Source organism: Lissotriton helveticus, chromosome 11, assembly GCF_964261635.1.
Source record: "Lissotriton helveticus chromosome 11, aLisHel1.1, whole genome shotgun sequence".
Classification (NCBI taxonomy): domain Eukaryota; kingdom Metazoa; phylum Chordata; class Amphibia; order Caudata; family Salamandridae; genus Lissotriton; species Lissotriton helveticus.
Window position 1 is genome coordinate 317,523,651 of NC_136072.1, and position 22,835 is coordinate 317,546,485.

General features: G+C 47.8%; 1 protein-coding gene across 1 annotated transcript in view; it reads right to left on the reverse strand.

Annotated features, from left to right (window-relative positions):
* CROCC2 (ciliary rootlet coiled-coil, rootletin family member 2) overlaps positions 1-22,835 on the reverse strand; it is a 1,301,560-nt gene that overhangs the window by 255,600 nt on the left and 1,023,125 nt on the right. Inside the window, exon 27 of the mRNA XM_078665477.1 lies at positions 2,875-3,226. Coding sequence (XP_078521603.1) covers positions 2,875-3,226 — 352 coding nt within the window. The remainder of the gene's footprint in view (positions 1-2,874; positions 3,227-22,835) is intronic.

Here is a 22,835-nt window from a genome sequence, read left to right on the forward strand (position 1 = left end):
ATTTGCTAATCGCAAATTGAGAATAATTTCAAGGGTGCAGGGGTGTCCAAAGGACACCCTGTTGCACCCCTGAAATAAGCATAGGTGCACATGTGGCGCACATACATGCCCTAAGGGCATGTATGTGTGTCACATGGCACTTTGAAAATTGCAAAAATGTGCATTTTTCAAGGAATTCGCAATTTACCACCAACTAGAAGTTGGTGGTAATTTGCGATTCCTTAAGGCCATTTAGCAAATGTTTTTGCCTTCTTACATTGCATTTAAGGAATCGCAAAATTTGCAATTCCTTAAATGCAATTGCAAAATAAGGAATCGCAAATATTGCAATTCCTTATTTTGCATCGAGATTTCCTTCATACATATCATTCTGCGAATTTCGGCCTTTGCGAATGTGAATTTCAATGATACATATAGCCCTAGAACCTCGCAGGATTCTGCGAATCTCGAGCAGCTAGGTGCCCGAGACACCGTGATTAAATATACTGTCACATACTACACACGGATGGCTGTTTAGGCTAAATCTAAATCTAAATCCACATTTGTAAAGCGCACAATCACCCGTAAGGGTCTCTAGGCGCCGTCGGGAAGATTAAGCAAGCTATTGCCCAGAGTCACATGGTGCTGGGCTAATCTGCCGCCGGTGCCGGGGATCGAACCGTGATCCCCAGATTCCGGAGTCAGTCGCCCTGGCCGCGGCGCCACACCTCTTCCCTCTGAGGCTGAGGGATAAAACATCATGTTACATTTTGACTTTTTATAGATATAAGTCTGATATACTAAGGAATTGTAAAATATTTCAGTAAAATAGAATAGCTAATAAGATACCGCAAGGATTCAGCACATGTCCGATGTGTAGTATCTGCTGATCTATTTGGGAAAAGAGCCCAAAAAAAGGGCACGAATTACAGATTTGTTTGTATCATAATTATGATTTTCTAAATTGCAAGACTCAATTTACAGTTCATGCAATCAAATGCCTCTGCCCCATTCAATATATAGATATAACTACCTTCGGGAAAAATACGTATTTGACAAAATATTAATGCATATAGGGAAATGAAGGCAAATACACTAACCTATTCATTTTTCAGGATGTACATAGTGTAAATGCAAAAATATTTTAATTTAATTTTGTGGTGTTATCCATATACTTTTGCTACAAAAGAAACAGCAGAGAATATCGGCTAAGGATAGACTCGTCCTTAAATGAATTATGATAAAATAGGTTTTTGGAAAGTGGGTAACTGACAGATTCTGTTCCTCTTAATTCGTTGCATTTGCTCCTTTTGTGATTTTGATGTCAATTGTTGTAACTCTTTATAGTATAAATGTTTCTAGAGGAACAAAATAATGTAAGTTTTCTTATTAACTGCATTTCTAAAGACATATTTGGAATTTTGTATAGAGGGAAATGATAGGAGTAATTATGTACAATTATGCCACGTGCTTAGCGATGTATCCAATGAATCACAGTATTATGATACAATAATGTAGAGGGGACTTGTGTGGTTTTATGCACATTATTAAATATTAGGTTTTAGGATCTCAGTTAGAGTCTTGCGGCGCATGGGTCCCACTATAAACTGGCAGGCCTCGCCCCAACACACAGTTTGCCTGACTTCTTTTGAGGTCGGAGAAATACCAGAATACTTTTGACCTGCATCACGTCTATCACAGGGCCAGTGATCACTGTAAGTCTGAAGTGCTGCCGTGTTTAGGGAGGTTAGTCAGATAACATTTTTCCTAGCTGGAACAACAGAAAAAGATAAGCCCTGGGGGAAACCTCCCAGCATGTCAGGACCACTTTTTCCCAAAAATGTTTGCCAGGCAGGTCCAAAACAACATGGCACCTGCTTGACACACTTCTCTGCAACTTCCACACCAGCAAATGCATGGAAGGCAGTAAGCCATCCGCCGGGAGGGGGTGGCCTCTAATAATATGTCAGGTGGTACTCCACCACCTGACACACACCACTTTCTAAATAGCCTCCTTACTGTTCAGTTACATTAACTTTTGTAATATGAATGCCTAAGCCAGTAAACAACTGCTATAATGACCTCTTCCAAGACTTTCTGATGAATCCCTCTGGACAGGCGGGAATACCTACTGTCACTACTGATTTTATTACATACAGACGTTTTAAAATACAAGATTTATGTGGATTGTGTTTTCAGGTGTCAAGAATTACTTGCCTCTAAAGTATGAATGCCAACAATATTCCTACGGACTTATTTCTATTAGCCATGTATTTCAGGGCAGTCATTCCAGGTCCAATATTACAGTCCTGGGAGTACTGGAAATACTACACCACAGTATTACGGAGAATTGCAAGTTAATCCTCTGAGTGGCATTTTGGCCAAAAACGTATGTTTTCAGAGGAAGCAGGAATACTTTTCCACTGATAATGAGGATATTCTTTCTGCGGTTGTCTGTCATGACAACGCGTGGTATTACCACGCGTGCCATTACAACGCGAGGATTACAACGAAAGTCGTTACAACGACTTTCGCTGGAGGGCGCTGGATAGTGGAATAGTTTATTTTCTATTCCAACTCCAGCCCACGTTGACAGTAGGGAAGGTGTTGGATAGAAAATTAAACTATTCCCTATCCAACAGCGCCCTCCAGCGAAAGTCGTTGTAATGACTTTCGTTGTAATCCCCGCGTTGTAATGGCATTGCGTGGTAATCCCCGCGTTGTCATGGCTGTTCCCCCTCTCTGCAACCCCAGAGATCAGGTCCCTGTGCCACGCAACTGTGCAGTTGGAGGCGTTGCTGTTTCTTGCCTGACTTCAGAAGAACTATACAACAAAATTGAAAGGATTCAAGTCAAGCACCACAACGGTAAATTCTCATGTGCCGTGCCTCTGACCTTTCAAAGGAGAGTGGGTTTTTCGTGGCGATGGGCTGCGGCCTCGTATCCCTAGGGTCCGGCGCAGTGTAGAGTGCAGGCTCCCGAGTCTGAACTCCGCATCCCTCTTGGCAGAATCCACTTTTGCCAATTCAGACTCCAGTGCATGGATTCGCCCATCTGCAGCGCTCAGGAGCAATCGAAGATCATCAGCTGTGGTGCTAGCCTGCTGCAGCTTCACCTCCAAGTTGTGGAGCTCATCTTGAAGCTTTTTTTCATTTCCATGGCTTTCGCTCAGGCGTTCCTGGAGTTCCTTGTCCCGGACTCGGACTTCTGACTCCATTTCTGCCAGCTTTCGCTGAAGGACACCGACCTGAAAAGAAACACGTCGAAAAGACAGTTAGGTATAGGAGATTAAAACATCCCTGTGTGAGTTTACGACGGGACCTTCAGGAATAAATGAAGAAGCCTACTCCTCATGTGGAACAGAAAGAACTATGGATGAAAGGGATAGAGCGGACTCCTTCTACTGTATGCTCATCCAAGCCTACAAAGCCCTCCGTGACATAGTCCAACCTACCTCAATGACCGACTCCCACTTTAACAACCCTCCAGACAGCTAAGCTCCACCTCTGCCTCCCTCACACGAATACCTGCATCCACAGAAGCAAGGCAGGAGGGTGCTCTTTCTCCTTCATTGCCACCAAAAACTGGAACTAACTTGCTCTACACATCCGGACTGACACTCCGCTCGACTCCTGCAAGAAACTGAAGACCTGGCTGCCTAACTAGAGCACCACCGGGCCTTCACTCCTGCTCCAGCACCTGGATACCCTCATGTGTAATAAGCTACACTATACAAATCTACATAACATAACATATGCTACAGAAATCTGAACCAGTTAGACAGACGAAGACAGCACCAGATACTATAATGGTAGTGGTGTGTGTTTATTATCCTACCCAGTTGTTTCCTCTGCAAAGAATAAAAAATGAATCCTCATAATAATATCTAAACTATTATTGAATCAATTTTTTTTTACTAGGTTCAATATTACTCTAGTAGAACTCCACTATGCAGTGATTCCACACAGAAGCTGCCACTACTCACTTCTCCTTCGATGCCCAAACTTCAGCCAGGATTTTATAATTCGCAATTACTTTTTGTGCAATTTGAAAAGTAAGCCTCTTTGTGTGCTATTACAAGTGCCTTCAGTTCAACCAAGTAGCCTCATTTTAGCTTATCAGCTTAACAGGTTAGTTTCAGAAATTTTCTTATTTTCAAGGTTATGATGAATGTACAGTGGTGCAAGCAATACATTTTCTAAATTGACGTACTGTCTTGTATTGACCAGTGTTACTTTGCATCTTCATTAAAACTGGCTATAGCTATTGAATACTATTCATGGATTTGCATTGTACACGCAAGCAAGATTTGAGGGGCTGCATCGGAACACTGTTAACAATGACACCAACACAGACAAAGTGACATTACCAAAGAGACATACCTATGGCACATATACAATGATGTAGAAATGTCTGAATGGTGCATATTTTTGTGGTTTGGTGCCACAAGAGAAGCAAGAAGTTGGTTAGAGTCAGTCTCCAAATGATCAGTAATTCAGATGCTGGCAGTAGATCGGTCTATAGGCTAGATGCAGCGGCACTGGCCTAAGGGCGGAGCAATCAATGCTGCCGTATTGGACGTCAAGGTCGAGGACACCATTTGACTTACATGTATGCCAATGTCTGTCTTTCATTTCCACAACGTTACTCATCAAGGTTATAAAAGAAAGACAAAACTTCTCACAAGGTCATGAATGGAGCTCTGTTTTGCCAGATTGAGCTGCTGACCACACAAAATGGTGATATATTTTGTATTTGTTCAAGAAAGAATTAACTGATGGGTGACTTATATTTAGACTAAATTGAGCCCTGTGTGTGTGTGTTTTAATGTGACGCAACACCCCCCACTTAGTTCCACAAACAGTCACTTTTCCACTGTACTGAGGAAACTGCTCCTGCAGCCACTCTCTCTGCCAGACAGTGCCTGACTCAGCCCAATGACCCCTTCTGCCACAACACCACCCCCCACACACACACACCACCTTCCAAAAGCTGAGATAGGGTGACCATCTGGCACGGGGCAAATTCAGGACAGTGAGTGTAAAAATTGATGACAAACACTCAAAATTCAGGACAAAAATTCAGGAAAGAAAGGTCAAAATTGTGGACAAAAATTCGCAACAAAAGGTACGTTTTACAGACACATCAGAGGAGGTCGCACAATAGTATGCAAGTACTGTTTACATTGTGCAATGTATACGCAATTTACCTGTTGCTATTTTGTTGCATAACTATCCCTCACTGATTGTAAAGTGGACTAGAGTGCAGTCCTCCGAGTGGCCAGCTTTGTGTCAGATGAATTTATTATACATAATAATTTTAGCAAAATCAAAAGGTCTTGACTAATGTGAGACCTAATAAATTGTGCCAACGTCCATGGGCAAGTACATTGCTGTTAATGACGATGACATTGCACCCCAGTCTGAAATATGAACATTGCACCAAGTCACTGAATTGCTGATGTTCGCATATACAGCAGAAGAGAGCACAGGGCTAGCACCACATCTCTCCTGCCCCGTGCGTTCCTATTCCCGCTTTGTCTTAAATCCATACATTGTGCATGAGAAAGTTAAAGCAGACTCTGGGAAAAATGAAACACGCACATTCTCTTCGTAAAATGTATAGCCTAGCAGTTTATTTTCAGTTTTTTAAGTTGTGCAGACTCCACTCAAACTGGCTTGAGGGATCTGTAAAAGTAATACGAAAGGGTAGGGGAAGCACATGATAAAATTATTACAGCGCGTTACACATTAGATTTCACAATAGCAGGAGTGCAGAGAAACATTTTGTGAGTGCCGTATAAAGTGTTGTCATAACAGGAGTAAACATTTAGAAGGATGGCATCAGCATAGAAACGGTAATCATTGTACATGTCTACGTAGATGTACAGAAGGTGTATGACATGAAAGCCTGACAAGGGAATTGCCTGATCAATGCTAACCTTGAGTTATTGAAATGTTCACAGTATAAAATACCCAGTCCAAAAAGATGCCAGCAAGATATACAGTAGTAAATCGGAGCGTAAGCAAGAAGAGTGGGCAAAAGTAGGGTAAAAGTAGGAGAGCAATATAGTTATACCAAGAAGCTGAGGATCACAGGTGGGGCAGTAGAGCCTAAAGTGTCATGCCCCCTCCCTTGTGGATTGTTTTATGTGTCAGCAGATGTACTGAAGTGATATCATGTAAACCCCTAAGATTTACTTCTCCACTGACTCTAGTTTGCAGGACACAAATTACCTTAAATGGTGCATGATATGTTTCTGCTGACCGCTGTAGTAAAATGATGAAGAAGAGCTACAGGAGAGCCATGTGTTCAGTACCTATCAGAGGGCTTTAAGTGGGATGAAAAAGCTGGGGGGTTCTGTCAAAGGGGCTTCACCGATGTAAAAAAGGGCATGGCTCAAAAACATGTAAGTTAAGAAATCTGTGCTTAGCATATTTTGCCGCCCGACTGGTAAATTGGCTGCTTCTGTCAGTGCATCCAGATAAATAACACAATAAGTAACATTCCACCTAGAACAAGCCAGGACTATTGGCTTTGTCAATGGTTGTTAGTTGCATAAGACAATTAAGCATCAACTTTGGTTTTGTTGTAAATAAAATGCTTCAGTTCTAAAATTATGAGACTGTGAAAGAACTGTAACCAGTCTCTTTGAAGTTACATCAAAGGCAGCGAAGGGTGGCACTACTGCAGAGTTAAGACATTGTTTCCAACCCTGAGGATTAGGGCAACATTGGAAAGCCCGAAAGGGACCCGTCCCAGCACCTACTTTTTAGGATTAAATATTTTTATTGAGCATGTCAGGACAGGATGGTTACAATACAGCCGTATAAAGTCATTCGCCAAGCCGACAAGCGACAGGCAAGTCAATGCGTCAAATGGGAGTAAAGCACAGGTCTTATCTCCGAGGGTGCAATTATACACAGCAAGCCGCCTACAACCCAGTTTGGGCCGGCCGCGTTTAAAAACAGGGCAACATGCATGCAAAACTGAGCTACGTAACCGGCCCGAGACGACGGGGGACCAAAGATGCGAAACAATGTCCCGCGGCCTGCTGTCTATCCCTCCGCCTTGCCATACCCCCTTTCCAGAGGCTGTGTAATCCACCAGGTGCTGATGTATCTCCATCTGTGACATACATATGAACAACCCCCACTCTCCCAACCCCACCCACCTCACCCCATTAGAAACCAAACCATCCGCCCCCCTACTGCACCCCAACCCCCGGTCCTCCCCAACAACTCCCCACCCCCCGCCCCCACTCCTCCTCGGGTGGTCCATTCCTCTGTCCTATCTCCTTCTGCTCCCCCACTATCGGACGGGTCCTTCCTTCCCCTCTTCCCGCACAGTTTCCGTTAGCCGCAGCAGCCTCAGATACCTCGGGCAAGTCACTTCCACAAATTCAGACGACAGGAGGGCCAAAAATGGCTTCCAAAGCTCCGCATACCTGGCCCCTTCTCCTGCTTTATGTAGGGAGAGCCGTTCCATGCCCAATACAGTCCAAAGGCGGTGGAGCCAGCCCTGACACGTAGGGGGGTGTGCCGAACGCCAGTGCGCCAGGATGTTCTGCGTCGCCGACCCCAGCGCAATGGCTATCAGGCGGCCCCTCCTAGACCTCAAAGGATAAGTCAACGCGTTAGGCAACCCTAGTATGACATACGAGGGAAAGCGCGGGATGTCCATGTCAAAGTGGGTATCCACATCGCTCAGGACTTGCCGCCAGTAGTCCTACAGGAACCTGCATTCCCAGAGGATATGTGTTAACGTACCCAAGTGGCCACAGCCCCGCCAGCAGAGAGGATCTTTACTACTATCCATCTCATAGAGACGCTCCGGGGTGTAGTACCAATAGGTCGCAACTTTCGTGAGCGTGTCCGTGAGCCCCATGTGGTAGGCCGAGTGTCGCGCTCTGTAGTATATTCCTTCCCATTCCTTGTGTGAGAGAGTTCTCCTCAACTCCCGCTCCCAGCGTGCCCTACTCGCGCTGTATGTGTACTCGTGTTTGCGCATGAGTGTCTTATAAAGGTCTGAGATTAGCTGCTTGTCAGATGTGCGGGAAATCAGCCAGCGTTCAAAGTCCGTCATCCACCTGTCCGCTGTGGCTCTGATCGCGGGGTTAAGAGCCCAGTGTCTGACCTGAAAATATCAGAGCCTCTCGGACTCGGGGAGGCCATACTCCTGACGGAACTGTGGGAAGGGGACGGCTCCCTCTGGCCCGTACATATGGCAAAGAGTACGGCAGCCCGCCGGTTTCCAACGTTCGAAGGCCTTTTTGTCCAACCCCGGTTGGAAGTCAGGATTGTCAAGGAGGGGCGTAAGCAGGGACGGTAAAGCAGTAAGACCTAGTGAGACCCCTACCCGATCCCAGATCTCCAGCGGGACTCGCGTGATGAACGACGCGTACAGGTTGGGCGGCCTGTGTACACGGTGCATGAACAGTATCTCCTGCAGGGTCCTCCCGGCGATCGCCTGGTTCTGGAACAACCAGTGTTTCCCGGACTCCCAGCGGACCCATTCCGCCAGAAAGCGCAGCTGCGACGCCTGGAAGTAAGTTGCTAGATTCGGGATTCCAATTCCGCCCTGCTCCGGTGCGAGCATCGCTATCTGCGCTTTCAGGCGGGGCTTCCTCCCATTCCAAATAAATTGTGAGAGCTCTGACTGTGCCAGCTTAATCCAGCCCATGGGTGGAGCTAGGGGTATAGTGCGAAAGATGTACAGTATTTGGGGGAGAATCGTCATCTTGACTGCCGCAACTCGTCCGAGCCATGACAGCGGATAGTGTTTCCACTGTCCTAACTCCTGTCTGATTTTTCGCCGTAGCTGGGAGTAATTGATATCCACCGTGGCCTGAAGAGAGGGGGCTAAACGTATCCCGAGGTACGGGACGGCTTCCGTGGCCCACTGCAGAGGAAACGTACCTTGCAGCTCTGCGCGAGTGCCTGGGTCTAGGGACAGGTCTAACGCTTCCGACTTCGTCATGTTGACTTTGAAGCCTGATACTCGACCAAACCTGGTTAGGTCATCAAGGCATGCCGGGAGAGAGCTCCGAGGTTCAGCAATGGACAAGAGGACATCATCGGCATACAGACTTATAGTATGCACGTCCCCTCCGAACTTGATCCCCTTGACCTCCGGGTCCATGCGAATTAACTGCGCTAGCGGCTCCATATATAACGCAAACAGCAGGGGAGATAGTGGACATCCCTGTCTGGTGCCCCGTTCGATCTTGAAACGCGGCGAGGAGCACCCGTTCACCCGGACCGTAGCCGAGGGGTATTTATAGCAGTTCAGCACTCTAGTTCTGAACTTGGGACCCATACCTGCCTTTACCAAGACCTTCTCCAAATAGGGACAGTGCACCCGATCGAATGCCTTCTCAGCATCGATGGCCAACATCATGTATTCCCCTTGCGTTTGAGATGCTTTTTCCAGGAGATGGAGGGCTCGTTTGGTGTTGTCGGAGGTTTGACGCTCCGGTATGAACCCCGGACTGGTCCGGATTGATCAGTCCCCCCATGTATGGGGCCAACCTGGAAGCAAGAATCCCGTGTAGAGTTTGAGGTCCACGTTCAGAAGGGAGATGGGCCTATATGCCCCACAGTCCGTGTGATCCTTACCCGGCTTAGGTATGACCGCAATGGAGGCTTCAAGTAAATCTCCCAAGATCGTCCCCTCCTCAGCGAATGAGGAGAAGAGCCTAGCTAGCAGTGGGGCCAGTTGTACGCAGAAGGTCTTATAAAAGCTCGCCGGGAAGCCGTCCGGGCCAGGAGCCTTGCCCAGCTTAAGTCGGCAGATAGCCGAGATAACCTCTTCCGGCCGGATGTCCTTCTCCAGACTGTCAATCTGTTCCTGGGTCAGCCCCGGTAATGGGATCGACGCTAAGAAGTCCAGTTCGGCCTCTGGGTCCGGCGGGTGGTGTCCTCGGTACTGTTGTGCGACAGATACTCTTTTATTGCCTTTTGGATTGTGGCGACCGCTTCCCCTTTGTTCAGCAACGATTCTCGTAGTCGCCACACCCTATTGGCCCGTGCTGTCACCGACCCGGAAAGTGTGATGGTGACTGGTGCATGATCGGAGAGAGACGCCGTGCCAATTTCGACACCTGTGACAAGAGACTGTGTGGGCACCGAGACAAGCAAGTAATCTAGGCGTGCGTATGTTTTGTGTGCAGCCGAAAAGTGAGTGTAGTCCCTTTCCCCGGGGTGTAGTGCGCGCCAAACATCTATTAACCCTAGTTCCTTCAAGCGAAGCAGACCCGCCGGTGAAAGCGCTCCCACCTGACTAGTGCGCTGGCATGACCTATCTAGCAAGTTGTCAAAGACTAGGTTGAGATCCCCACCAAGCAAGAGATGACGATCTATCGTGTCAGTGACTGCAGCAAGCGCTTTATGCAGGAATTTCTCCTGCCCCTCAATGGGCCCGTAGATGGAGCCAATCGTGTAGTTCATTCCACCAATTTCAAACCTATAGACTAACAATCGGCCTTTAATTTCCGCAATTTTACCCAGTACCTAGCCCCTAAATTTGCGTGCAACTAGGATTGCCACTCCAGCCTTCTTGTCCGGACAGGAGGAATAGAACTGAAGGGGGAACTTACTAGACTGAAGGCGATGGCAATCCCTAGCCAGCAGATGTGTTTCTTGTAATAGGCATATGTCTGCCGTGGACTGTTCCAGGAACATTAGGACGGCCTTACGCTTCACCGGATTGTTTAGACCTCTCACGTTCAACGTGAGAACAACCACTTCACTCAACCCCATATAAGGGAATATGACCCCTGCGTTGCCATGATCTCGGGCTCGATCCCAGCGCCAACCCTCTGCATTCGCAAACCACCCTCTAGGACATCGGACTGCCCCCTCTCTTGCCGACCATGGACCCATCCCAATCCCCTCAACCCCTTCTACCCTCCCAACCCCTTCCCCTCTGGCCAACCCCATCCCATCCCCCTTCCCCTCCCCTCCCCAAACTGTAGAACGTAGAAACTGAATATGTCCATTGTCCACATCCGACCAATCAGTGTGGAAAACAAGTTGGGGAAATGTGTCTGGATCCATCGAGTCTCCCACCCGCCGCCGACCACCGCTTCACTCCTTGCCCACACTCGGGGACTCCGGGGCGTTGAGGGCCGAGTTCATCCGTTGTCCGTCGCCGCCAACTCCAGGGCCGCTGTTTCAACTGCCGCTCTCTGACCTTCCTGAATCTCCCCTGGGGGTGGGCGTCTCGGCCTGCGCCTCCTCTTTTGCTGCCGCCATTGACCGGTGGATCTGGATTCCGGGACCCCCCCAGCGTGGGAGCTGCCCTCTGCCTCCTCAATGCCCAAGAGTTGGCACGCGTCTCTGAGCGACCTCAGCTGGTACACTTGATTCTCCCATTTGAACACCAGGCGGAACGGGTGACCCCAGCTGTATGGTATGCCGAGGCGTCGCAGTTCGGCGGTGACCGGCTTGAAGGACCTACGTTTTTCCAGAGTAATGGCGGCTAGATCCTGGAATAGGACTGGTGAGTGACCGCCAAAGGAGATAGACCCCATCTGTTGCGCCTTGCCTAGGATCTCCTCCTTAGTGCGGAAGTCTTGGACGCAGACTAAAATGTCCGCCGGCAGTGCCGCAGCTGCTCTGGCCGGGCCAGTACGATGCGCTCTGTCCAGGCGTATGTCCGTGTCCGCCGGCCTGCCCAAGATATGATTGAAGAGGCTTTGCGTGAAATGAAAGAGGTCTTCAGTGTCGGGGGAGTGCTTCACCCCTCGGATCCTAATGTTATGCCGCCGAGAGCGGTTCTCCAAATCCTCGACATGGGATTGTAAGTCGACCTGTTGATCATGTATGCGTATGATCTCCTGCTGAAGCGCCTCTATCTCAACATCTCGGCTATCGCTCTTCGTCTCCAGGTCCGCCACTCTCTCACCTATGGCGTCAGTGTCCCGGCGAAGCTCCCGGATCTCCTCCTTAAGTTCCGTTTTAAGGAGTTGGAGGTCTTCTCGCAGTCCACTGAACAGGGACTCCAAGAAAGTCTTAGTAATGGGCTCCTCCGAACCCTGCGACCCTGCGCTGGGCGAGCTGGCCATCATTTTGATGGTTCCTGCCTGTTGCCCAGGGACGTGGGGCTCCGTCTTCTTCACCATGGTGGTAGGGGTGAACAAGTCCTTGATGGATCTGTCTTTGCGCACTCTCCCCGCTGCCTCGACCCCTAACCCCGCGACAGGTGAGGAGCGGCGTGGCGTGGAGCGCGGCCCGGATTATCCGTGCGCAACAGCTCAGGTCTGCGTTGGGGGGGTCGTGATCGTCAGCTCTGGATCCTTTCCGTGGAGTCCGCCGGCACACTCTTCTCAGCCCTGTGGGTCGCCGAGCCCAACTCCAGTTGTCCGCCCAAGTCTTGCCGGTCAGCCCCCACTGCGAGTGCCCAAGCGTCGCTCTCCAAACTCCCCTGCCTGAGCTCAAGCCTCAGGGGTGAACTGCCGTTGAATTGTGGAGCTTGACTGCCCTTACGGTATGTGGTTGCGTGTCTATCTGTGGCAGGGCCGGGCCAAGACACCTATGTTGCCTGTTGCTTATCTCCTTACAAGATGGCGGCCAATGGTGTGCTGCACCCCGGAGACCACAGGTCGCCTGGCTGTCTCCTAGGGCCGGCGATAAGACCACCTTCACCGCCTGCCTTGTGCCCGCTCAGGTCGCTTCCTCTCCTCTCTGTCAGGCGGGCCTCCCCCCTCTGCCGCAGCGTCGCGGCCCTGGGCCGTGCAAAACCGGGGGGGGCCTCACAGAAACCCACCGCTCCTCACCTCCGCACGCCTGCGGGCGGGTCCCGATGAAGCGGTCCTAGCACCTGTCCGCCGGCAGCCGCCGTTGCAACCGGGTCCCCTCTGCCTCTTCTCCGTCTTCCAGGCCGGTGGCGGCAGGTCTGCAGAAGCCCCCCGGTGTGGAAACTCATGGGGCCTCGCGCTGCCCTGCGCGGGTCAGACCCGCCACCAAAGCACCGGACCGCGGTGAGCCGCGGCCCGCTCGGGGTGGTTCAGGGCCGGGCACACAGCGCCGCCCACCTCGGCCTCGTTTCCGCTGCACCAGACCACGCAGGCCTCGCCAGACCGCACCCGGTCAGCCCGAATTCGGCATCCCCCAGGCTTCGCCGCGATCTGTACTGAGCTCCGCTGACTGCTGGTCCCCAGGCGCAGCAATCGGGCCACACGGGAGTCCAAACCCGGGCAGAGAGATGCTCTATAAATCGCTGATAAGGCGGCCGGCGGCGGGAGCTCCGAGAGGCACGTCCTCTCACACCGCCATCTTGGCCACGCCCCCAGCACCTACTTTTTAGAACTGCACCCGGTGCTGAGCACTGGCAGGATCCGGCCCACTTAAAGCCCTGACCTAGCAAAGCATCCTGATTCATGAGGCACCGGCACACACAATATCACATCAAATCTGTTATTTATTTTGAGGTAAGGTGCAAGGTAACATTGATATGTGTATATTAACTGCAGCTAATATACTACCACTGTCCAGAGCCACAGTGAAAAGTGCAAGAAGAAAAATATCGTCTTTAATGCAAGAAGAACGCTGACTGGTTAATCCACCAGGGGCTGCATGTCACAAAGGCTTTTTTTTCCTTGCAAAGTCTTTGAATCACGCTTTCGATAGCAAATCATCTTTTTACAATGCACAGAACCCGTTTTAAGAGTGAGGAAAGCGTTTCTGAATTGCGACAGGGGTTTTGCGACAAATGGTGTCCGAGGAAACTTTCTTCATGGACGACAAACATGACTGTAAATTCACGGACAGTCCGTGAAAATTACAGAGGGTTGGTCACCCTAAGTTGAGAGAGAGAGACTATTGTGTGTCTCAAGCGCACATAGATGAGGCGATGATACGGTCGCATCTGATGTAATGTACCCTTTTGTGTCATTTTTGGCGCCACTCCCAGTTTTGTTACTGGCTTTGTTGCTGTCAATGTAATGTAGCACACAAAAGCTCCTCTAATGACGGCCCTGTTTGAAGTGTATTAGCTTACTCCACTCTCTGCTTAGGTCTCGTCTGGCGTTAGCAGCACGTGCTGGGAAGGACATGGCTTTTGTAGTTCGGACTGGACTGTTCCCATGGGGCACAGGGTCAGCGCTGATTTGCATATCGCCATTGTCTAACCCAGGGTGGTGTGGAGTGGAAAAACGATGGATTTGGGCCCAGATCTTTGGACTGGGGTGAATGTGTGACATTGATCCACATTCTGTCCATCACTGTTGTGTTTGCAATTACCGCTCTAAGTGTACTGGGGATGCTCAGACGTGAGTCCCAGGCACTCCACACCACTGGAGTCAAGCTAGCCGGGCTGATGAGAGGTGTTACCTCGAAACCGGGCCGGTCCTCGGATGCTTGATTCCGTTCTGGGAAGGACATGGCTTTTGTAGTTCGGACTGGACTGTTCCCATGGGGCACAGGGTCAGCGCTGATTTGCATATCGCCATTGTCTAACCCAGGGTGGTGTGGAGTGGAAAAACGATGGATTTGGGCCCAGATCTTTGGACTGGGGTGAATGTGTGACATTGATCCACATTCTGTCCATCACTGTTGTGTTTGCAATTACCGTCAATGTAATGTAGCACACAAAAGCTCCTCTAATGACGGCCCTGTTTGAAGTGTATTAGCTTACTCCACTCTCTGCTTAGGTCTCGTCTGGCGTTAGCAGCACGTGCTGCTCTCGCCATGACGAGGGCCTTTTGGAATCGATACGGATTCCAAAACATGCATGCGGAGAGACAGAAGAGACAGTAGATGTGCACGCGGGGATTGGATGCTTTACTGGCGGCGTGACACTCTGGGGACTTTCTTTTGTTGCCGTCAGTAAAGCATCCAGCCCCCGCTGTTATAAACATTGCGCATTGTGAGTGGGGGCCGCCTGGGTAGCGCTTGTTCTTCAATCCGAGTCAATCGGGACTTTTTTCCTGAATCTCTCTCTAATGTATTCCAAAATATCGGGCCGCATGAATTCCCCTGTAATTGCAAAGTATTAATGCGCTTCAGTGCCTCTTTAGGGGTTTAACTCACGTAGCATAAGTAGCTCCCCAAAACTGCATTGTCTTGTCCAGTACAGAAAACGTTTATAATTGTTTTATTGTTGCACCGCAATGTGTTATCATGCTTTTCAGAAAACAAGAATCTTTGACTGTACTGGATTTGTTTATTCGAATTAAATGCATGTATTCTACTATTTTTGTGAGTAGAATAGCCGCATAATTCGCCCACAATCCTCGAAATTCTGCAGGACGCTTGTTATTACTCTCCTTTTTTTCAATTGCCTTCTCGGAAACTGACAGAAGTAGACCGCTAGAACTACGTATCCCATCACGCTCCGCGGCTGGCATGTTGATGTACATTCCGTGCGTTGTGGAGTGCTGTTTACGGTAGCTGAAAGTAAGGGCTAGCGATGTCTCTGTTCCCGGCCTTTTCTGACAGGACAAAGGAAGATCAAACCAACGCAAGGAAAGGTGAGTGTGAGAGAGAGAAAGTCCGGCTTTCTGTTGGGAGCTTGGGGATGGGTATACTGAGGTCGTAGAAAAGTTCTTCTGTTTCCCATGCACATGTTTCAGAACCTCAACCAGGAAAGCCTGATGTTTTCTGGGACTTGCAGTCCTGTGTACCCTATTATAAAATCTGAACACCAGTACAGTACACAGACAGACAGGATTACCTATTCACGCCGGATTGGGAAAGAAGAGAGCCACTGGAGAAAGGGGTTAAAAATCCCTGCGACTGGGAGTCTGAGAAAAGGTATCCCATGGATACGGGGTTAAAGGCATCATTTAATGAGTGGGGGTGGGAATAGGGGCCGGGGCAGGGTTATAGGAGACTACATTTCTGTTGTGGTGAGCGGGGGGGGGGGACCTTTGGGGGCAGGGTCATCTTTGGGGACCCACTACAAATTGTACAGGAATTTATATAGCGCAAATCACCAAGCGGTTTCTAAGCGCTTGCTTAGGGAACCCGTCCTGGTATTCCCCTGTGAGATAACCCTGGCAGGGTATCCACAAGGTGAAAGCCAGGCATCCCACCGCAAGGGGCTGTTGTGGAGATTAAGCAAGCTATTGCCCAGAGACGCAGAGTGTGAACCCGTGAATCGAGTAGGCACCGGAGCGAGAATTGTCGAGTCCATGGACATTTTAGGACTCAAGACCCCGCCAAGCCGGGAATTGAACCCTGGTCCCAGGCTGACCTCTGCTTTCAGGTCTGCCTCCTCTAACCAGTGAGCCACACTTCTCCGCCTTTAGTTTTGATGCCGCTGGCTCCAATAAACATGTGCAATCACAGAGTTTTGTAGTGAAATAGGGATAATAAAATAAGCTATTTTAAAGTTCAGATGCAGTTTCATTAAACACAGCCTAATGTACGGTAGCTCAAGGAGTCAAGGCATCTGCTGACAAAGGCAAAACTCAACCTAGAGGTCAAAGTTTGAATCTCTGCAGGATCTGCTTTTCACCCTTCGAAGGTTTATAATGTGAGTGCTACTGGGTTGATATAATAGTAGAGACAGGACTTCTCTTTTTAGGTCGAGCCTAGGCAACGCTTGCACTGTCGCTTAGCAACCTGTAGTAATAGCTTTCGGAGCTCTAACTCCACCCATTGCTTACTTTTGTTTTTCCTTTGTCTATGTCAGCGCCCTTCAAAATTCCTTGCTTGCCAGTGGTCAGTCCTGCCTCTTTGTCCCTTCTTTTTCTCTTCTGTTCCTCCCATGCAGCAGGGACTAAGTACTGTCTCATCATGATACAGTTCTTTATATGTTCTTTGGGGGACTACTTTTTTTCTTGGTTTCCTGCTCTGTTTCTGTTTGCCTGTGTGTAGTTTTGGCACCATAGCTGATTACATTTTAATATAGTTTCCTTCCTCCCACCTACTCTTAATTCCACAGTTGTATTGTGGGTATGTCTTGTTCCGTGCCCCCGCTTCGTTTGTTATTTTTTTTAAGTGTTTAGCTATTTTTCGATGTCGATCTTCATTTGGGCTTTTTTAGTAGGATGTTGTTTGTTTCGGGCTTTGATTTAAGGAGGATTGGGCTTATTGTTTTTTTTTACATCGGACATAAGGTTTTGGAATTGTTTTCCTGCAATGTGAAAGTGTTTATATTTATATATTTTTTTATTTAAAAGATGAGCCCTTATTCCTACAGTGAAAACAGAGCACTTTGTGTGCAGGCAGCATGCATTAAAGGTGCGCGCACTGGGCACCTGGGGATGAGAGTGTGTTTTGATTCTGTGCACGGCAGGCGCAGTTATCTGGTGATTTCCTTTTGTCTCTGTGCCCCTTGCAGATCTGGGTTTGTGTCTCAGATTCTCCTAAGTATCCCTTTGCCTCCATATTTGCTCTGCTGCACTTGTTCGGCCCGGTGACCCCACCCTACCCCCCACCCCATTATCACCACGCTTTGTCGGTTCCACACTCTCATCATCCCCATCTTGGTTTCTTGCTCTCCAAGTTCTTCGCCTGGCCTTTATCTCTCTCTCTCTCTCCTGATCCTCTGCCTTGTTCCCTCCCTCTCGTCTTCTCTTTCTCCACACTCATCCTCTGCTTTGCCTCTGTGCGGCCGTACACTACTCCACGCTTTCCGCACTCCCTGTCCCCCCTGCATCTGCGCTCTTCTGCTTCTCTCTTCTCCCCAGCCCACCCTTTGTTTCTTACGCTGATTTCCCCGATCTTCGAATCTATGCAGCTACAGAGCTCATCACGTTGGCCGTCTTATCTCCATGCACAGGGACTGGCTCCCTCTTCATGGCTGACGTGCAGCCACTGTCCTGTTATCTACTGCAATGGGGTGAGGTGGGGGGGGGGGCAGAAAAGACACAGAAGCAGCGTTTAGTGTTGTTTCAGCCTGTCGTTTCTTACTTGGGTACTCTATCTTCACTCAGGGCTTCTTGTGTACCACTGGTGACGCCTCAACCAACATTATTAATGAGCTCACAACATCACTGTACAACTAGTGTAATGTGTGCTGCGGAGCGTGAACATGTCCAGAAACCACAAGAAATCATTAACAAGCATGGACATAGCCAATGTGTCTCACCTTTAGGACAGAATGGCTTTGCCAATTGATTTTAGTGATGCTTCACAGGCTAGGGGGATGCTGTGCAGCATTGTTAAAGTAACATTTAGTAGGAAATTTTTAAAAATTGCTTGCTGAAATCTTGATCTGCATCAGTGTTGCAAATGGCCCAAGAACCTCAGGTTGTGCTGGCACAAGTTGCAGGAAGGGCTCCAAGGTCGACCGACTTCGACAGCAAAATTGAGAGGCATGTTGACACCCTCACACCTGCTCAGGAGAATGTGAGTTGCACAAAGGGGCTGAGTCTTGCTTGAAGTATCCATCTTTTTCTTCGACTTCAGAAGTCTTGGAGCACAACGATGACCAACCTCAGGAACTACTTCTACGATTTCTGAACCAGGATTTTCCCTTCGACTTGGGATGGTCTTGTTGCGGATGCTACTGGCGCTTTGCAACAGAGTTTTGCCTTGTGGTCTTGTATGGCCTTCTGGTTCATCGACGCACAGTCACCGTAGGCCATAAAGTCGTGGCCCGACCCAAGGCACCACAGGAAATCCTAATGAGAATCTGTTACAGAAATGTATTTGCAGCAGTCCACACAGGGCTTGAAACCTGTTGTTTTGGGAGGTGACATTTCCCTTGCACGCATGTGTTTTTTTAATAATAACACTATTAGGTGTTATAAGGCACAAAACATTATCCAAAAGTATCACCCCATGCAAGGAGTACCAGTACCTGCAGCTGTACACATCCAACTTGCACCTAACCCACCACCAGTTCCATGTGGTCGCAATGTTCAGTCCATAGTACGTCAACAAGTTCCTCCATATTTTCTGGTGTACCTTGGGGCAACCTTGGCAGCATAGACAGATTCCTCCATTTTCACAAAACAATCTGTGTCCAAACTACATTCCCAAGTGATGGAGCTTCTCGTGACTTCCAGTGGTTAGCTATTTCTTTCTTGGCTGGTACAGTGCCAAGTCCTCCAGAATTCAGTCCCCTCTCGGCCACCCCCACATGATCCACAAGGTCTAGTAGCGCAACTTTGGGGGAGGCCTCCAGGTCAGCCGACATGGTCAAGAACATGGACACCTCCTAACCAAATAGGCGAAGTCACCCACCTTGCCCAGGCATCTCATGCATGTGGGATCCGAAAATCTGCAAGCTTCCCACAGGTGCTTGTGCGTGTAGTAGGTACAGAATAGATAATTCCACTGGACCACACGTAGTTGCGCTGAGATGGCAAGGGTACACTGTGCCATACACGATTCACTCCAATCCACCTCATCCAACGGGTCCAACTATTCCTCCAGTCTCTTCCTCAGAGTGGCTAGATTATATGGTGACTGGTTGACCAAGGCTTTGTAAATTAGGCAGATAACACCACAAAAAGGAAAATTGTTTCAAAGAGGCAAGAGGTTGCTACAGATCCATGCTTGCTGTCAAGGAAAGAAAGGAACTTCAGGAGCATCAGTGTGGAGCCGCACAGTGCCACATATGGGCACACAGAGGTACTGCTGAAAATATCTCCAGATCCTGCCTAACGCCTGGAGAATATTCAATAGGTAAGGAATATGTGAATAGAAGTGTCTAGCAGAAAACAACAACAGTTGTGATGGATATCAAGAAGTGCCAACATGTGTTTCGTCACTATAACTTTTTCTAGGCTATTAAGCGCCACTAAGGCATTTGAAGAATAATGGTACTGCAAGGTAATTATATAAATTATAAGTTTAATATGAGCTGCACCGCATTATCGAGTTTGGTTCAGAAAATCAGCTGAAGAATATTGGTTTGATTCATGGTTATGAGTGTTATGTAGTATGTTCCAGAAGACTGGTATTAAGTGTGTCATAGTTTTATTCAGAATATGTGGGTCTTCTTGTAGTGTCAGTGAACACCAGGCAAAATAAATGTGAAATAAATAAGACCTATGCAATTTCTGACCTCCTTTATAATAGTCCCTCCTCCTATTGATCTTCTATACTTTTCTGATGTGCTCCTGATAATTTCTTTTATAGTTGGAGTGAAGCAGTTTCCATCACTCTGATTGCAACCTTTTAGTAGCAAGGTGCTGACTCATGAAGCACCCACTTACACTTGGACTTGCATTTTTGATTTACTGTTTTCTTGTACAAATAGTCAAAATGTAATAGTGTTGTGGAGTTAACCTTACTCACTGCTACTATTGTAAAATTGACAATCTTAAGGGTCTATAGCCTCAACAAACCGTTGTGCATAAGCTCGAATTGAGTGCATATTAGTGAGGTAAAAACAAATTTAAGGTCCCACTGGGAAATAACAAAAGCATAAGGAACGTAGCCTGGACCTCTACCTCCGTTGAATCAGAAAGCAAGTATGACAGAAGAATTAAGTACATTACGGCTGAATTACATAAGACAAAGCAATTCTGTGAGCCTCGGTGCTGTTATACATTTTCTGTGCACTTCGAAGGGCCAGTCGCTTGCTCACGATGTAAATGGCAATGACTGGACGGGGCTCTTAAGACATCACCTGCAGACTCTGAATTGGTGGTTTGCCCTGACCTCGCCTTACTTAACGTTGTAATCTGTACCCGTAAATCTGGTGTGATGACGCAATTCAACAGTTTTTTTATTACACATTAGGTCCCTACTTAAATATGCATTTGAGCTTTGGGACCTGCTTTAATCCTAATTGCCCGAATAGGATTTTAACTGAAACCTGGCTGAATCCCACTGTGCTCCAGGCCATTGCAACAATCCTCCTTGACAACTATTGTATGATTAGGTCTGACAGAGACAGCAAGGTAGGTGGTGGGATAGCTATTGTTTTAAAAAACACTATTAAAATGTCACTGGTAGACTCACGTGCCACGGATTGGGTGGGGATGTGTGTCTTTAAATTCAAGCTCTCTCCAAATGAAAGTGGGCGCGGTACCTCAATTTCCCGGCCGCCTAGCCCTAAAAAACAGTATAGCCACCACCTCTTGGAATTCATTGCACCCATGTCCTGGCCTCACCACAGATTCACTGCTGGGAGATTTTGAATACCATGGGGAGTACCTCCTAGACCCAGAGGTTTCACAGCATATGACTGATTTAGCTGCGATTGGTCTAGTTAGAAAAATCAAACGCCACACTCATGTGGTGGGACATACTTTGTATTTGATGTTTACAAATTCCACATCTTTGATCTGTCACAGCCTTCAACAGTTTGTTTGGTCGGATCATGCCATCACCCATTTTCACATCCCTCAGCTAAATAAGCCTAGAACGGTCGATAGCACAGAGATCAGGACTTACAGACAGAGGGCAAATATTTTGCCTGTTTCTTTTAATGAAAACTACAGCCCCCCTACTTTGTATAATGTGGTGGATATAGAAGAAGGGTTATCAGAATACCATAACTCACTAGCTCTGGCACTCGACAAGTTAGCGCCCTTCAAATCTTGCGCAAAAAAACAACATGGAGCTCAAGCCCCCTGGTTCACTTCTGAACAGTGAGCTGAAAAGGCCTTGTGTAAAAAGTTGGAAAGACGGAGGGGGAATACATAGGACCTAGGTTCCAAGGAATTGTATAGGACTGCCCTGACCCATTATCATCGTAATCTTAAGAAAGCCAGGAAATGTTCTATATCTAACCAAATCACTATAACTGGTATTCCGCCAAAGAATTATTTAAAGTCTTAAACTTATTTGTTAATCCACAATCTCATACACAATGTATTCAGGCATCTCAAGCTCTATGTAATTCTTTAGCCAATCATTCGGAGGAAAAATTCAAAATGATCTATGAGAACATTTCCAACTTCACAAATTGGATAAGTAAAGAATCAAATACACCCAGCTCTAGTGTCAACTGTACTCACAGCCTGGAGTATTGTACTATCTTTAAGATGGATCGATCCAGAGGGCCCTTGGACTAGTGGAATTTGGGTCTGCTCTGAGTATCTGCCTACTTAAGATATTTGACTTCCTATCTAAAGTACGTGTGCCTGTTCTCTGCATTCTGTTTATCAATAACAAATGGAAATAAATCCCCTCTGATTGGGAAGTGGCACAGGTGATTACTGTCCAAAATAAACCACATCTGGCGCTAAACGACTTAACTAACTACTGTCCTATTTCGCTTCTCAGCGTATTGGGGAAGCTGTTGGTAGGACTGATAAACTGGCAATTTATGGATTATTTAGAAGGAAACCAGGTTTTTGATTACTCACAATCAGGGTTTTGGCCCTTTCTTATAACTAAGACATCTTTATTGGCAGTTTCTGACCATATAGGATGTTCCTTAGATGCTAATTGCCCCATTACGTTAGTAGTACTTGACTTGTCTGCAGCATTTGACATGGTATTCCAGAGTGTGGAATTTACGGCTCACCCTTACAATGGTTTGATGACTTCCTCATCAACAGAACGCAGACCATTACCTTAGGCTCTTTCAGATCTCGTTCTGTACTACTTGACAAAGGGGTGCCCCAGGGCTCTTGTCTTAGCCCTCCTTTATTTAATATCTATGTGGCACCCCTGGCGAAGATAGTAAAATTGTATGGGTTGGAACTGTACTCCGCTGCGGCTGACACACAGCTACTGCTTTCCTTTGACTGTGACTAAAGTACAGTGAAAGAAGGCTTTGGAACTGGCTTGAGAGCCGTCTCTGCCTGAATTACTGAGAACTGTCTCCAGCTTAATAATAGCAAAACAGAAATTATGCTATTTGGGAGAACTCCCTGTTGTAATGTGGCAGCGATTAGGTTAGAATTAGCAGAAGCCATCCTGTATTTAGAGACTATCTTGTCCTTTTTGTGGAATCCATTTTGTATTTCTGTCAGCCATTTTGTTTGCTATCTGCTACCA